General features: G+C 40.8%; 3 protein-coding genes across 4 annotated transcripts; 1 reads left to right on the plus strand and 2 right to left on the minus strand.

Annotated features, from left to right (window-relative positions):
* nlrc3l1 (NLR family, CARD domain containing 3-like 1) lies at positions 1-6,854 on the plus strand. Its single transcript, XM_030069360.1, has 7 exons — positions 1-86; positions 1,557-1,839; positions 2,920-3,021; positions 3,224-3,301; positions 3,390-3,498; positions 3,595-3,835; positions 4,073-6,854. The coding sequence occupies exons 2-7, from the start codon at positions 1,658-1,660 to the stop codon at positions 5,647-5,649; spliced, it is 2,289 nt and encodes a 762-aa protein (XP_029925220.1). The 5' UTR covers positions 1-86; positions 1,557-1,657; the 3' UTR covers positions 5,650-6,854.
* A 27-nt stretch (positions 6,855-6,881) lies between these two features.
* Positions 6,882-8,468, minus strand: LOC115371816 (interleukin-1 receptor accessory protein-like). Of its 2 annotated transcripts, XM_030069361.1 has the most exons (5): positions 8,263-8,468; positions 8,144-8,155; positions 7,967-8,020; positions 7,695-7,824; positions 6,882-7,475 (listed from the first exon to the last, which is right to left on the minus strand). In XM_030069361.1, exons 1-5 carry the CDS (start codon positions 8,285-8,287, stop codon positions 7,304-7,306), a joined length of 393 nt encoding a protein of 130 aa, XP_029925221.1. In that variant the 5' UTR covers positions 8,288-8,468; the 3' UTR covers positions 6,882-7,303. The 2 variants fall into 2 exon arrangements, with proteins under 2 accessions (XP_029925221.1, XP_029925222.1); XM_030069362.1 differs by lacking the exon at positions 8,144-8,155 and having other exon boundaries at positions 6,884-7,475.
* Positions 8,469-8,938: 470 nt separating this feature from the next.
* On the minus strand, positions 8,939-17,451 carry rnf121 (ring finger protein 121). Its single transcript, XM_030069423.1, has 9 exons — positions 17,312-17,451; positions 15,755-15,792; positions 14,673-14,814; positions 14,386-14,540; positions 14,129-14,236; positions 12,851-12,971; positions 12,621-12,754; positions 11,514-11,615; positions 8,939-10,640 (listed from the first exon to the last, which is right to left on the minus strand). Exons 1-9 carry the CDS (start codon positions 17,387-17,389, stop codon positions 10,520-10,522), a joined length of 999 nt encoding a protein of 332 aa, XP_029925283.1. The 5' UTR covers positions 17,390-17,451; the 3' UTR covers positions 8,939-10,519.
* Positions 17,452-17,532: the final 81 nt, after the last annotated feature.

Below are 17,532 nucleotides of genomic sequence, written 5' to 3' on the forward strand. Positions count from 1 at the left end.
AGGTGGCAGAGCTCGTCACTTCATGTTTGTCTCCGTTTGGTCACAGGACCAACAAGAAGAAGCTCGTCACTGCGGACGACATGGAGGTAAGCTAACGTCAACTTATGGTGTGATGAGGAAGTAGGAAAAACGCGTGTTATATTATTCAGACGACATTTTATTTACAGTTATCCTTTGTGGAAACATTGTCTATGTAGTCTGTTTGAAATTTCCTGAAGAAGTCTGCAGTGTCGGCTCGGTGTTGTTCACGCAGTCGACAGTCTTGTTTTCCCTAAACCGTGTGACTGTGCCCCCCCCAAATTCACACTTATGACATTTGTTATTAATAAACGTATTTGGAAATAACATTATGATGTATATTGGGTCATATACAGAGACTTTTTTCTGTAAGCTGCATGTTAAGAGAGTGTGTTGTGTCTTCATGCGTCCTGGAGCTGAACTTTGACCCGTTCAGGCTGCGGCGCTGTGGGAAAAGCAAAAAGTTTATTAAAACTTTGAGTAAAAAGTTTACATCCGTTCACTCTGTCTTTTACTTCCATTTCGGCAAACATGTGCGAATTAAACAGTCTATCATGAGCCAATCACTTTAATTACAGGCTGTCATTGAAATACACAGTGGCTTAAAGTTGTTCACACGTGGAAATAATGTAATATGTGGCCTAATAACCTCTGTAATTATACAGTAAGTTATCTATATGTGGTAATATGGTATTAATAAACAGAAACATTAATTTATAGTACACAGGAGGAAATATTTGAATTGTAAATGCTGCTGGCCTGCAGTAGAAATAATTTGACTAATTTTGAAAATAAGTAATAGGCTAATTGATAGAGTGTCGATTATTACTTGTTTTTGTCTGTACTTATTTGTCAATGTTGTCATTTCTTCCCTGTGATGTGTTAGTTGTGGCAGGGCAGTATGACTCTTGACAGAATATTATTACTCTGAACCTGGAAATTATTATTTACATTAAACAACTGAGAGACATTAACAGTAACAAAAGTCTCAAAATTTAAAATGAGCGATGTTGGTTGTGTTTGAAGCAGGAAGGTTTTCATCCAGTCACAGTAATAGTACCACTACTACTACTACTACTACTACTACTACTACTACTTATAATAAAATAATGATAATAATACATGAGTGAGACAGTGCACAGGCAGGTAACTGTGTGATGTCACTGCAAAGCAAAGACTTTGAAAATGTGGTTTCCAAGATTTTGAGTACTACAACACTACTTGAACTTAAAATGACTTTTATTTTTCTCAGGGCATTCATGGGTCAGTGGTTTGCAGGTGTTAGTTCAGAGTAAAGTGCTAGCATTGTGTCAGATTTCATTACCAGAGATGACTGAAAGGAAATGGACAGTCAGGTTATCCATAATAAACCCAAACATCTCTCAGAGTTTAGAAGGCCTTGTGTCTAGGTAGGTTTTAAAAATAAAATTTCCTCTCAGCCTCTCAGACAGTGTGATTGGATTGTGCTTTCCCTGAAACAGGCTGAATCACTTTGAACCTGTCTTTTTTTTTTTCTTTGCTAATGTGTTTTTTCACAGCACACATGGAGGGATTAACATCCGGTGACCTGCCGAAACAAAACGGAGACAGCTGCATATGATCTGATCAGTTGGCTGTTGGCCGACCTGCATATTACAAGATGGACGACTCGGACATTGATGACATACCCTCGCCACCGGGCAGCATTCCCTTAGGGGAAGGGGCATCTGCTGGAGCAGAGAGTATGATAGATGAGGAGGACATGCTCTACTATGTGCCAGAGAGACGACCCTCTCTGGACCTGGGGGATGTCGAGACCCCCATGGATACAAACTACTGGGGGTGAGAATTTTTTTCCTCCTTAACATCTCTCTTTTTGTTGTAGTAAAGTTATATTTCTTTGATGATCAGCAAAACAGGTCCAAAGGTGCAAATAATTTTTTTGTCTTTTTTTTTGTCAGTTTTTTGACAATTGAAAGCTGTGCGCTGTTCTACCTTTGGTTCACACATGTATCACACTCAGCACTCGGCTTTAGGTCCTATTTTTCATCAGCCCTATATTCCGTTCACTCCATAATGACATTGGCCAAGATTAATTTTATAATCACTAGCAGCAAAAAAAATCATATGATGCAGACAGCAACTTTAACTTTAATTAATTTTATAATCACCAGCAGCAAAAAAAAAATCACATGATGCAGATTTTATAGCAACTTTAATATCTAGTGTTTGATGTGAGGACACACAAGCACGCAGAGGCAAGGGGAAAGATCTGGAGGAAAAAAAAAAAAACTGAAAATAACTAAATTCACTGGAATCACCTGGAAGAGCACATACCACTTGTCCAGGCTGAGTTTGACTCAAGCTTGGACCCGAGTCTGCATGTCATCCCCTCTGTCTTCCCACCACACCTGTCTCTCTCTACTGTCACTATTAAAATATTGAAAAACCTTTTTACCAGCTTGTGCTTTTTTTTAAAACTCATTTACAAATGAAAAAAAAACAAACAAACATTCTTTTAAATATTTGCTGGTACTGCCAATTATACAGTTTTCATACCAGGAAATAGCACTAGTAAGAATTCTGTCAGTCAGTTTTCAGATCAATATATTTTATTGCTACCCACACAGTCTTGCATTTTCTCTGCAACACTGTCACACTGCCCTGCCCAGTCTTTTGTGTGCAGCAATTTAATAAGAAAAACATTTTCTAATTTTGAATCACTTTTTTGTTTTGTTTTTTAATGGGGGGTGGGGCAGTGTGTGTATTCCCATTTTACCCATGTGCTTGTAATCATCTCCCTGTTGCTGTCACCTGAGGAAGCGTGCTACACTTCAAAACATGCATGCACCCACAGTCCTAAGCTGTTAATAAACTTTAAGCCTCGACACTAAAATGGTTTCCAATGTTTTCCCTTTACAGAATGGATAAAGTCTCATCTCCAGTTGAGAGCTACTCTTCAATGATTAGCGAGGATTTCCATCAGTCTGATGAAATGGATGACCAAGACAAATCCTCTACAAGGTACAAACACGAGAAAGTGTTTAGGGGGAGAAAAAACAACAATACATTCACTCACACTGTCATTATTACATGAATATAGCTGTAGCTATGTGCATAATGTAAACCTAAAATATCATTTGTTTTGGATCCTGTGAAACTGCAACATCACACCTCCGAGTTGTACATTTTATAATGCACGTGTTCCGTGTTGCCCTACTTACAGAATCCACCTGGAGAGAACTGACTCATACTCCAGCTGCTATTCCCTGGACAGCAATGACTGTGAAATAAGAACACGCAAGTACGCATATACCCATAGCATCCATAAACTTGTGTACACAAGAATGGCACCAAAACTTACTTAAATGTTCTCACTCTGGCCTCATTAGGGTTCGGAGCAAAGAGGATGATATCTCAGAGCCTCCTGAAAGACCTGAATTAATCCGAAACCCAAATGAGACCAGCCACCCTAGTCTGACGGTGGGATTCACTTTCAAGGTTGGTGTTAGTTTTGGCGTTTGTTTGCTGATGAAGTAGAAAATAAACTTGACTGTAGAAGACAACTCATAGTTCTAACACTTCTTTTGGAATCAGGCTATCAGCAAAACCTTGGAGAAGTTGTCAATGGGAGAACTGAAGATATTCAAAATGAGTCTGTGGAAGCGTTACCCGGAGTCGTTCAACACTCCCCCCCAAGGGATGGACATGGTGGATCTGGTGGACAGGCTGCTGGAGTGTTACGACCGAGAAGTGTCACTACAGGTCACCAAGGCCCTTCTTGAGGAAATGGACAAGCACCGGCTTGTTGAATATCTGCAGGACCTGCGTGCGAGAAGTATGGCACACCACTACTTTACTTGGTCACTTACTACTTGAATGAGAAGGAGGCATTTTATCAGTTATGTTTCAAATGAGGTGGATTATTTGCACAGGGTTAAAGACTTCTAGTAAAAAGTATAAAGTGGTGGAAAAGACCATATTTCTCACTCTGATGTGGTTTAGCAAAACGGCATACAATTAAGCTCGAAGCACAAATGTGAACCTAACCTACTTTTTTCCCTCTCCCCTACAGATGAAGTACGTTTTGAACTAAGTATGACTCTGAAGAAGAAGTATGGTGAACTCTGCGAGGATTTGGGTGCACAGGGAGAGAAGGTGGCCATTGACAGTGTCTTCTCTAATCCCTACATTACAACCCCATGGGATAATGGCCCAAATTATGAACATGAAATCAGGAAAATACAAAGTCTGAATAAAAGCCGGAAAACTGAGAAACAGCGCTCATTGAAGGACATCTTCAGTGTCAAGATGTTGAAGGACGACCATGTGAGGTGTCTTCTGACTCCTGGGATGGCAGGGACAGGGAAGTCTACAGTAGTACAGAAGTTTATCCTGGATTGGGCTGAAGAGCGGTCCCACACGCATATCTCTTTAGTGATTCCACTGCCATTCAGGGAACTCAATACGTTCCGGGACTCGCCAGTCAGCTTGCACGGTATAATAAACACGCTTTACCCAGAAACCACGAAGCTGAAGAACCTGACCAATGAGGAGAACGCGGTCTTGATCATTTGTGATGGTTTAGATGAATTCTACCAGGAGCCTAACTTCATCCACACTGAGTATCACTGTGACTCCAAAGAGCCTGTTTCCCTGGATGTGCTAATAGTTAACCTCATCAGGGGGAAGCTGTTCTTTGATGGTGTCATCTGGATCACTTCTCGCCCTCTAAGATCGCACGTATTTCCCGGGGACATTCGGCGTAAAGTGTTGGAGATCCGTGGTTTCAATGACACTCAAAAGGAGGAGTTCTTCAAGAGGAGGTTTGAAGACCCAGTGCAAGCAGCTCAAGTCATTAGTCACCTTGAATCATGCAAGACCCTCCACATTATGTGTCATCTGCCCTTGTTTTGCTCAGTGTTGAATGGCATATTCCAGCATGCGTTTAGAGAACAAGGGCCACAGGCACAGCTACCCAGTAACCTCACCTATATGTACACAAAGCTGCTGCTGGCGCTTCTACATAGACGCAGCCTCAGAGCTCCAGCCTGTAGTGTGGAGGAACAGAGAAACTTCCTCATGAAGCTTGGAAAGATGGCCCTCATCATGCTGGAAAAAAATGAGATCAGGGTTCCTAAGTCTTACTGGAAAGACAATGGGGTAGATAAGGTGGAGGCAGTGGTCAACAGTGCCATTTGCACACAGTTCATTATGGAGGAATTCATCCTGATGCCGGAAAAGGTCCAGAGCTTTATCCACAGCACCATGCAGGAGTACATGGCTGCTCTGTATGTATTTCTGTCCTTTAGAAACCAAGGGAAGAATGTCTTGGAGCACACAAAGATGTTCTCACGAGTGTTCAAGGCTCAAAATGTGTTTGAACTGTACAAGTGTGCTGTGGAGAAAAGCCTTCTCTGTGAGGACGGAAGGCTGGACATTTTCCTGCGATTCCTGTTGGGAATGGCACCACAGACCAACCAAGAGCTACTCCAGCCTTTTTTCACCTCTTCAGTGAAGTGGCCATCTGTCATCGAAGATGCTGCCACCCTCATCAGGAAGAAGATCAGAGAAAATCAGTATCCTAACAGGAATGCCAACTTGCAGCAGTGCTTGAGGGAGCTGGGAGTTTCAGAGGCCGCATCCAGGTGATCTTGAAGAACACTGGATAGTATGTCACAGCATAAATTTCTATAACTTCATGATGGGCACCATGGCTCCCATTAAACTCCATGGAAACTAGTGTGAAGAAAAAAATCTTAGAGCCCAAATGGTGATTTAAAACAGGGCAGATAACTCCATCTTTAGTTAAAACTTTTTTTCACATTCATCTAACAATCTTCTCCTTGATGCCAGAGAGTAATTAAGAGTCAAACAGTGAGTGGAACTCCAGAAATGCACTGAAATGCAAAAAGAGGTTAAAGAGTTTCTGTTAAGTGCACACGTTTATGTTTTATGTTTGTGGACTTAAATGTCATTGCTTAAAAGGAACACTATTGCAGGGAGTCAGATTTCCCTCAAGTCATATACAATAAATTTTTTTTAATGTGGGCATTGTCAGCCGCTAATATTTAGAGGCCCATTTTTGCATTTTACAAATAAATAAATTAAAAGTTCCAACAGTTTTGGATTAATTTCAGTCAGTGCATCCTGACTGGAGCTTGATTGCTTCATTAAATAATAAATCCTTGCAGTGAGGGCAGTGTGCAGCACTTGAACTGGGAAGTCTTCACTCAGCAGGTGATTGGTGGTGTATGTTGAATGTTGCACTTTGTATCTATTTCATTTAGGGTTTACAGTGCCTTATTAGTTAAGAAATGAAACCAGAGTTATTACCAGAGGCCATATGGACTGACAGGTAGCTCAATCCTGTTTACAGATTTTTGTCATCCTGTTGACATTGTACATGTGATGTGGAGGAAATTCTGGATTTTTTTCCCCCCGGTGACTGACATTTGCAATTTCTGCTCCATGTAACTGTGCTTGTAGGCTTTATCATCTCTGGTGGTCCTATTAGCTAAGAGCTCATGAAAATTGCATTGTTGTCAAACCTAACAGGCTAATGAATGTTTGGGAATTTGAGGGTTTGTTAGCTACAAAAAAGCTGCTTTTTTAATCTTTCAACAGGAGGGAGGTCCTGTAGTTGGACTCCTCTAAGGTTTTGGCCCTGTATCAAGTGTGAGGCTATCTTTAGAAGGGGTATGTCTGCTATATGAGTTGAAATGCCACACAGAAATGAGAGCCTTTGCTTAAACCACAGTTATTGTGTGCATCTCTTTCAAATTATGTCACTTAGTGCCTGTTTTTATTATAAACCAAAAAGTACATGAATAAAATATGGTTGGAATCAGAGTGAATAAAGTATCATACTACAGTTCATTAATGCATAGGGAATACAGGGATCCAGCAACATTGCACACTTCATCATAAAGTGTTCCGTGTATGCTCATCATGTATGGTTAAAATATGTATCAGTGATAAATACGAAATGGCCAAGCAAAGACACCAGAATGAGGCTAGCAGGCATAGCAGGTAACTTTGTTGAAATATTGTATTGACAGTAGTCATGGAGAGCAGAAGACACATTTGTCAAGTACCATAAAAAACAGCAATTTGAACACTTAATCATTTGACAGAAATACAATAGAACAAGATTACAATCAAGTATAGGTTTCTTCACCTGTGTGCATGGATTTGCATACAGTAGTGTCACAGTACAAAGTCAGTTATTTTGATCATGTGCATTTGTAATTCAGTTTGCAAGATAACAGCGTGCAGAGTCGTGAAAGTCGGGACATTCGGCCAATCAGGCTCTGTGTGCTCTGAATTTACTTCTCGCGGGCTTTAGTGTAACGTACTTGTGGGCAGTCCCAGCAGGGTTTGTCACCACACAGGTAAATGTGGATTTGAGGTCCTCTGGTGTCACGTTCTTCAGCACCAAACTCCTCTGCAGGATTGCACCACCGTCCAGTGTCGACCTGAACCAAACACAGTCATTATATCCCGTGCTGTTCCATATCAGTAGGTCCACTATATCTGAACATCAGTCTGTGTCAGAGCACAATCTAGACCTGCTTAACTGATAGGTTGTGTATTTGTACCTGAGATGTGCATTTCTGTAATTATTTATTTATCTTTGGGCCATTGTAAGGCCTTTACCAAGACTTGTGAATGCTTGATTAATGTTTGAAACTCACTCCTCTGTCTCAGCCACTCTGCCATTGGTGTAGGCTGTTTCAGGGAAAGAGCCATTGACCAGCCAGTAGATGAGCGTCAGATCCTCCTCACAGTTTGCATATGCCTTGCAGTTAAGAACCAGCCGCTTTCCTGTTGAGAGCACATTAGAGCTGAATTACCACAGAATAAACTAACAGTTTCAATATATGTACAGCTTTTTAAAATGGACCCTAAAATTTATAGGCAAAACAACTATTGCTATGCCACCTATAGATATTTGAATAAGGGTTACCTGGACATGCTCGCATCTGGATGCGGTGTGGTCCAATGATTTCAGGGGAATCCTCTTGAGAAATTTAACAGAAAATTTGGTGAATGGCACAAAAGTAGTTCTTTAAAAATTATATATATATATATTTATTTATTTAGATAGATATTTATCAATCTTGCTCTGCCACACAACACACACCTGTAAAGGCATCTGAAAACAGGAGGCAAAAAGATCCCAGGGCTGTTGTGAGGACAGAACACACTCTTAGCCAATGCCATAGTTAAAATAAAAAAAAATAAGTGAGAAATAACTCTTACCTTTTAAAATGTGTGTCAGCTTCATGCTGCCTCTTCCAACAACAGTTGCTTTGCTACGAGCTGCAGTGACACCTCACTGAGGGTTTACTACACATAGCTGACATATATACACAAATCACTTCCTTACACCCACTCAAAACTAGTTACACATGCATGCAGAGGGGAACTCCGTATGCACTGGACCAGAGGGCTTCATGACAGATTGTTTACTCACAGTTTATGCTTACATCACTGTGCACTGACTCATTCATAACCCTCAAGCAGTCTTGTGATTCCAATAGTGTCAATAATTTTCCTCAATACACACTTGGCTGTAAATGTATTAATAACTTGACCTTTGATGACCCAATCCTGTGAAGCCCTGGGTTGGGGGGGGGGGGGGGGGGGGGGGGGGGGGCCAATGAAATGCTTTTTTTTTTGGAAAGTGTCATGTCTTGTCTTTAAAAAGTAAAATTACATTAGATCATCCTAAATATTGAACAAATAAAAAGTGTGGTTAGGGTTAATTTTTGAATACTACTTTTCTTTTTTCTTTTTTTTTTTTTGTGGATTGGAATCTGCTCTTTCCAACAACAAAAAAGGGCAAAAGTGGCCATTACTATTATTTTAAAGAAATCAAGGGAATGGCTCTGGGTCATCATCAGAGATCAGTGATCAGTAAAATATGTACACGTTATCTAAACCATGCAAGATTTATTAACAGACTGATGAGAACATGTCAACAAAACAGTTGAAATGATGAAGTTACTGTCCTTTACAGAGAGCGGTGTGAGTTTATGGACAGAGGGACCCACTAAGAGGACACTGCGTCCCTCTCAGAGCGATGGCAGTATATAGCCTTAACAGTACTTTCAAAAGGACCAACACTGGCCTGCCAGCAGCTTTGGATCAGGACTCGTGCAAATAAAAGTTCTTAGGCTGAACACTCCATACAAAAATAAGACTGGCACCCTAGCACCACTCCCTCGCCTGGGCCATGTTAAAGGATCATCAAGAAATTTCAGCTTTTTCCCCTCATCATTTTAGCTTTAACCTGCACCGTCAATCATTGTATATTTACCAGTCAGTATTTTAACACTGCACTGTGCTTACTACAGAGCTTCAATTTGAGGATTGATTAGTAACAGTCACTTGTGAATTAATTTGAGGAGATATTATCATTCTGGACCGTGAGAACAGAGGACTCAACCTTGTTGAGTACAGTATTATTCTTCTAACTCAAATGGAAAGAGAGATTTCACAGGGTTTCAATCAAGACAAGACCAGATGTGGTGTTAACCAGAGAAGGGGTTATTTAAAGATGCATCTAGCAGTTCTTATTCAATTTTAACAGCATCTTTGCTATACAGTCTTAGTCAGACACCAGCAAGAATAAAGGAAATACTGGATTCTTACAATATAGCCTCCACCTTCAGTCAAGTTAAAAGTTTCATTATAAAAAGCCTGAGGAATTTTCAGTTTATGTATGCATGTGTATTTCATTAGCATTTTTCCCCACTGATGTTGCACAGCATGTTTTCTAACTTGAGGGTTTTCAAAGAAACGTCACGCATACATGGAAATGGCAAACTGGACTATGTCAGCACTCTCAAATTCGGCCAAAAAACAAAACAAAACAAAAAAAAAAACAAGTCAACAAAGCATTCAACACAGGTGATAACATGGTAAACCAAATGGCAACAAAAATGCACAAGAAGTCTAGGTTTCTGAGAAGTGTGTTGGGTGCGTTTTTGAGGCACAGGGAGAAATTACCTATGCAAATATCAATTCAAGGTTTCTTACAAAGCAGTGGATGGAACCGAAGTTGAGAGGGGTTGGAGAGAAGGCTAGTAAACACCACTGGACATATGGATTAAAAAAAAAAAAAAAAAACTCCATTATAATCCTGTCGCTTCTTATTGTTGTGGAAACCAAATACATAAACGGAAAACACTTAAGACATAAATTGGCATAAAGCGGTTCTCATTTAAATCTGAGAGCTGCTTTACTAGGTCATCCGATGCACAAACCAATTATCAAGGTGTAACGCCATGTGGATCAAAAACAAAACCGGAAAAACTGAGACAGACAAATTCAGGTTACTAGTAAAATTCAAATAAACTGTAAATACAGATATTCGGTGCCTATAAATATATACAAAAAAGTATAGACACATTTAATATTGGTGTTTTAGTTCATTGTTAGGCCCCCAGTCCTTAGAGCCAGTGCATTATCCTCTCTGTATGGCGTGTGTGTCCATTTGTGCCCCAGTCGCAGGTCACTCCAGACCCAGGACGTAGTTGATACCTTGCACAAATCCAATAATAACGGGCTGCCAGGCCACTAGGTACCGAAGCCAGTCCAAAAGTTGTCCATACATGACATGTGGCCTTTCCCAGCTTTTAAGTGGGTTAAGGAGACAAACACAGAGAGCAAGATCGATAATAATAAAGAAAAGCAGTTTTTTTTTTCTGCACAGTAGGTGGATGGGGCACCCAAGACATGTTGGTGCACAGCCTCGATGACCCAGATGAGTCATGACCGTACAGAAGCAGAAACAGCATTCAGTCTCTGTGGGAGGCATTATTTGGTGTTATAGAGGAATGAGGTTGTCATGGTAGCTTGAGTATCACATTTTGCACCACCAAAAAAAAAAAAAAAAAAAAAGGAACAGGAACTCAGCAGTTATATAACCTGTTAATGTTCTATCTGTGGTTGCAGGAGGCCTGATAAGTCCTTTCTAAGAAAATTCAGCCAACTTGACTATCCAGACTGCCTGTCATTTAGAAGAAAGACTACTTTCTACTGTAAAATATACACCTCTGGGTTTCCTGGACAGTACTTCAATCTACTACCTGTCAGAGAACTGTTTGACATTTCACATCAGACTAGGTTTTGTCACATCCTCCCAGTGGCCAAATAACACTGACCCCAAGTAGCTCAATGTGTTGAGCATGGGAACAACATTATCCAAGTTAAACTTCCAATTTCAACCTTACTAAACACTGTACTAAAAAAGATGCATCCTCTAGACGTGGCTGAGAACACACGCCTCCATCAAACCTGCGTGTCTGCCGTCACATATTACTCTGTATGACTCCAACTGCATGTAACTACCAAGGAACTGGGAGACACGGGGGTGGAAAAGGCCAAATTACAACATCTTCACAAACGAAGCATAGCAGTGACACACGACATGAAAATGCAAGAAAACGTGGTGCTCAAGATAATACCGACATATGTGATGGTAACTAATGGAGTCAAAAGGATACGGGTTACTAAACATCCTCTTCAGGTCCACCTTCTCTTTGCAGTATGGGCACGTCTGCTTCTTTCCCACGATGCACCACCCTCTTATGCAGAACTCATGGAACCTGGGCAGGGAGTTAAGGCTTGGTGTCGCAGTATGTGAACAGTATAGAAAACACATTAACTTACTCAAAGAGCCGCCAGTTTAGGCCCAGATTTAATAAAGCCTCTAATGTGTGCAAAACTTTTAAGGGTGTGCAAACATGACAAGATTCTGACATCCTGATCAGACTTCAAAGCAAAAATCCATCTCTGAAATTATGAAAATGTTCTTACAATCTGATGACTGAATATTGATAAACATAAATCCTCTCCCTGAAGCGATTCCCAGAGAACTTGGATTTTATTCTGCTATCTCAAGATCTACAAGATCATCTGCAAGAATGCTGGAGTCGATCTATTGACAAAGCTTTGTGGACAATTTCTTCATCTTCTTTGAAGCAATCCTGCAAAATAGGTTTCTATAAGTTTTTATATTCGGACAAGAAACTGAAATGTAGGTCAGATTTAACAGGTCTAAACTTAAGTGATTGTTGCCCATCTCTACCCAAGGTAAAGTTAGATATAAATACTACTTTCAAAAATGAGGATTTTCTTTTTTTGTGATACTCCATCTGTGAAGGGGCAACCCTTTACTCGTTTGAATTCAACACAGTTTAATTCATCTGCAGGAAAGCCAGGTTTTTTAAAATGTCAGACATCCAACCTAACAGCTTATGGTTACGCTTTTTGTTCTGAGTCCTAAAAGCTATATCTAGGTTGGAAAAACACCCTAATCACCTGATATGTTCACATGGCATCAGCAGTAAATAACAACAGAAGGCAATTACAGGGGAAGTAGTTGTATTACTGATCAACTGCCATGACTTAAATAGTAACGTAAAGGTTAGGTTTACTTTATCAATTCCTCTTTGGGCTTGTGATGGAGTACATAATGCACTAACAGGGAAATCCCATGGCTGCACATTTCTTCTGAACAAGCAACCACTGCATCACACAGCTGAACTTTACTTTCCATAATTCAAAGGACAGTGATGGAAAATGTGTTATTTTTCTTGCAGGAAGGATACACATGGTTACAGGACAGTCTGTATGTGTTCTCGATGATGCCCTCTTCACTGACGTCTACGAGGATTGGCTGACCGCACACAGCGCAGATATTATCTGAGAGGTGCTTGGTTGGCATACCAGATGCGCTGTAATACTAAAAAACAAAAAGGAGGGACAAGCGATGTAATCAAAATTACATTACATAAACATTAAGACATTAAAACATAGGATGTACAATCTTCCCGCTTACCCCAACTGTTGAGGCCATGAAGTCTGCGCACATTTCTGCAAAGTCCCGTCCCAGGACCCCGTAATACAGACCATAAAACAGCAGGGAAACACCGAAGTCCATTGCATCCTCCGGCTTTATTCTAGATTAAAAAAGGCATTTGTTATTCTTGAGGCTGTGTAGGATTCAGGACTCAATGTAATTTTGGTGTAATGTGTTTTTTTAATCCTATTTTCCTTTTTTTTGGGGGGGGGGGCTCAAACTAAAACTGAGAAATGTCCATAATATGAAACACATAAAAATGCTTAAAAAGAGGTGATTTTTAGATGACATGTGCCCATGTCTACCTTGAAAAACATTGGGGAAAAAATCATTTTGCACATCTAGAGAGACAGGCAGATCAACAGAAACAAACCTATACAGAAAAGAGGAAGAAAACATCGACTGATGACTGCTGGATGAGGCACAGTTATGGTTGGGTGCCTGGAATAAGTCAAAAAGAGTCCTGCGTGACCTGGTAGACTGGTGATGCTTGAAAGGGATGTGAAAAACGCAAAACAGCACCATCTAGTGGCTGCCACATTTGAGACAGAAAGCAGAAATAAACTTTTCCTCTTTTAGAAACTGATGTAATAAATTTTGCTGATTCACACAACCATCAACACATGAGACAAAGTTCCTGAAATGGCACTCTGGAGGGCTGGGTGGCGACAGCAGCCGACAGCTTTTATTTTCAGTGGAGACCAGGGCCGGGTCTAGCCAGGCATGTATGAGGGGGCAGCCACAAATGTTGAGGGGGCATTGTGCTCCAGCACCTTTTACCATGTCTAACTGAATATATTTTGGGGGATTTAGTTTGAGGGGGCACAACATTTATTTGAGGGGGTCAGGCCCCCTCTTGCCCCTGCGTAGACCCGGCCCTGGTGGAGACTCAAGTAATCCACTCTGAGACTCTACAAAATGTTCTGAAAGCAAACAACCTATAGGTGTTTATCATGATTTAACCAAAATGCTACTTGCTCCATATGTGTTGTGGTGTGTGTTTTTTATATGTACGTACAAAAGTCTCTATTATTCTTACATAAAATGTCAGACAGTATAACACAGAATAAAATGTGTAGTATGATAACTGAATTTCAAAAATGGCACCATTTACAATACAATTATATTAAAATGCAAGATAAATATAAAAACAAATGCATACAACCTTGTGTCAAATTCTGGTAAAGTGGAAAGTTGGTGAAAATATTCATTTCCAACAACTAACAGTTGCAATGACATACAACTGAAAATACATACCTGAATATTAAGTTTATTCCAAAAAGCGTAAACATGACGACAGTGTAGCCAACTATTCCTGTGGCGTAGCTGATCTTGTAGAGAAGGAGGAACCATTTATACACCAACCTAGCCAAAGGAGACAGGGACACTTCAATCAGAAAGTCAGAAAAACACAAGCTACATGACATTAGTAAGTACTCCTACTAATGTAAAGGTAGCACTCTGTTAAATTAGAGGATTGGGTAAAACAGAAATGGTCCTGTCGTGTGTTTCACCTCGGCGTGGTGCATTCCAGCGGCTTGCGAGTGGCGCGGTAGGAGACGTATGCTGTGACGACAGAGAAGATGAACCATGTGGTCAGGAACCTCCACCAGTGCAACTTGGTAGTGAAGTAGAGAGGAACCACCCACATCTGGAACAGAGTCACCAGCTACAAGACAGCAGAGGACACATGTTGGAACGAATCACATCAAACATACACACCAGGCCTGAAACAAGTGCTGCTGCAGCCAATATTCTGCACTTTGTATGAAAAATGTTTTTCCTGTGCCTTTGGTCTTACATTGTATGACTTGGGGTGCCTCTGTTTCCACTGCACGAGGACCAGCTGAGCGACGACCAGGGTGACGATCAGTATCAGCACCATCTCAGCGTGCATGGCCTCATGGCCTTTGTGTTTGGCATGCATCCTTGCATGCTCCACCCTGCGGGAAAAGAAAGGCATACTTAAACGATGATGACGACTAGCTAACAAACACGCCTTTATTGATTAACAGGATAGGGAAGGAGTGCCTTGAGGGCAGCACTCTGCAGGTTTGCATGTTACTGGCTTTAGGTCACTTCACGCTCACGTTTTGAGTCCTGACTCTCTCTGTGTGTGGAAAAGTGTGCATGAAGTACCTCACGTCCAAGTCAAGGAGGATGTTCTCCAGTGTAGACAGGAGTATTTTTGCATAAAACTTGTGACTATTGCAGCTTTAAGGAAACACGTCGGGAATGAGGTCAAACTAGACAATGGCATGTGCAGCTTGTTTCCCCTGGTGCTCCCTGTCCAATGTATCAAAATCCACAGTTTGGTTGATAATTGCTTTTATGGCCGACAAAATGTCAACATTTGGGAGTAAAAACGTCTGATAAAGATACATTGGCCGATATTTTATTATACCTAAAATCACATGTATGTCGCAAGGAACTGTAAACCTTGAAAATCAATTATTCGTAACACATTTGTACTGGATATGTTACAGTTGAACAATAAACTTCTTAACTTCTTAACACAATCCACACCATCTGCTCAGTTGTGACGAACTGCTGCGCTTTTTTTACTACAACATGAACTGTCTCTCTCTCTCTCTTTTTTTTTTTAATAAGTCATCTCAACATATACTCTGATGCCCATTTATCTGTGATGGGAGAAAATCAGCTGATAACATTGGTCAGCCAATATTATCAGCACAAAATAAGCCTGACATTATGAGTAAAGACTTGACACCTAGCTGAAATTAATGACATGTCTGTCACACAGGACAGTCAATCCTTGCAACTGCCAGTGTCGATCCCAATCTGAGTGACTTGAAGCAACATAATGAACCCGTCACCAGTTTAAAAATGTAGAAAGCATGCATGCACGCCAAAGATACTAACCTCCACTTGTCTTCTGGTGAAAGTTTGGACAGGTCGATCTAAAGAGAGGAAAGGCAAAGTAATTACAATCAATGATTTTGTGCATAAACAGCTGGTGAACACATCTGATAATAAATCTACAGTTTAATAAGTTTGGGGAAAATGTAAAACTTGTAAATATAAGGTGGGGATATTAACTTGTGAGTGAAATAGTAAAATAGATTTAAATGTACACAGATATTTTATTTGATATTTGTTGTTAGAGAGAAATACAAAGAGCTGAATCCATATAGCTCGCCTAGATGGCGTTCCCATTCCACCATAAAACATCACAACAAATATGACTTCATACAACACAAACTCCTTGGTCATTACCAATTTCTGGTTCTTGGAGAGATAGACCATTGAAAAAAACTATTTGAATTGAAATATTTAACGTTGCAAGAAAGGTAAAATGTATTTGTGCCAAAGCTGGGTGTAAGACAAACCATGAAATTTCCTCCCTTCAAGCACAACAAGTTTATTCAAAAATCACGTGTTAAAGAAAATGTAGTCCACTAAGTCGTTGAACTTGTTTAGCCATGTCTACTTGTTTCAAAATACGAGGTGACAGATGCATATATCGGAGCTTAAAGCACTTGCCTATGCAATAGCAAGTCCTACGAATTTGAAGTTCAACCAAACTACGAATTTTTGTCACTGAATTATTAAATCTGAGTGCTTTTCTGCCCTATAATCAACATAGTGCATCTGAGGTTGAATGGGGTTACTTATTAGGGCTTATATTTTGCCAAGAATCAACAGACGTGGGCTCCAATAACTTGGTGCACTTGCTGCTACGGGCACATACGAAAATCATGGCAAAGTGGGGAAAAAAGTCAAGCTGAAATGGGAAAGAAAGGGTATTTTGCTCACAATTTACATTCAAACCAAATCGCTTTTGATCGTCCAGTTTATTCATTTACGTTTCATTTAAATTTCATTTTCACGTCCCTGCCTCTGCTGCAGACTCAGATTTTATTTACTCTTTGCTCCTCTTCTCTTGAATTGTCACCATGAGCCTTAAGAGCTGACCTTTGACCCCATCAGCCACATCAGCTTTAAATGAGGATTTCTTGAAAGGAGCCCTGACAAACTTTCTGCACATGAATGACAACGCGAGTTTGTGTGATTTTATTGCTTCGCGATGGTGGAACTACGGCCAGGTTTAGTGAACAAATGAGAAAATTAAAAAGTGGCAGCAGTCAGTGTGGTGACGTTGGTGGACACCCGGCTAGCTCGTTTAGCTTCCGGGCTAAAACCGTCCATTAACTCTGAAGACTCGATAAAACCATCGTACTTTGATTTAATTTACAATAAAACTCGACCAAATCCTCTCAGCAGACCTTGCACCTGACGCGGAAGGCACACCTCCGCTACATAAGACGGCAAAAGTCGCTAGCGGCTAACGTCAAGGCTAAAGCCGAGTGGTGCCAACAGCCGGCAACAGGTCTGCGTGTCCGGGCTGTCAGCGCCACGCACGGCTGCACTTCACCCGCAAACCGGCTCAGTTTTTGGTGCAGCCCGTCCCGCACTGACCTGGTTCGGCTCGTCGTGATGCTCCAGTCCATGGTCGTGCTCTACACCGTCAACCTCCACCTCAAACACACCTGCCATCTTCGGAGTGCTGCGTTACCCTTCCGGGTTCATCAGCAAACAGAGCAAGGTCACTTCCGCTTGTGTATTAACGATTTTTTTTCTTCTTTTTTTCTTTTTCTTTAGTGTGTGTGTGTGTGTGTGTGTGTGTGTGTGTGTGTGTG

Source organism: Myripristis murdjan, chromosome 14, assembly GCF_902150065.1.
Source record: "Myripristis murdjan chromosome 14, fMyrMur1.1, whole genome shotgun sequence".
NCBI classification, from domain to species: domain Eukaryota; kingdom Metazoa; phylum Chordata; class Actinopteri; order Holocentriformes; family Holocentridae; genus Myripristis; species Myripristis murdjan.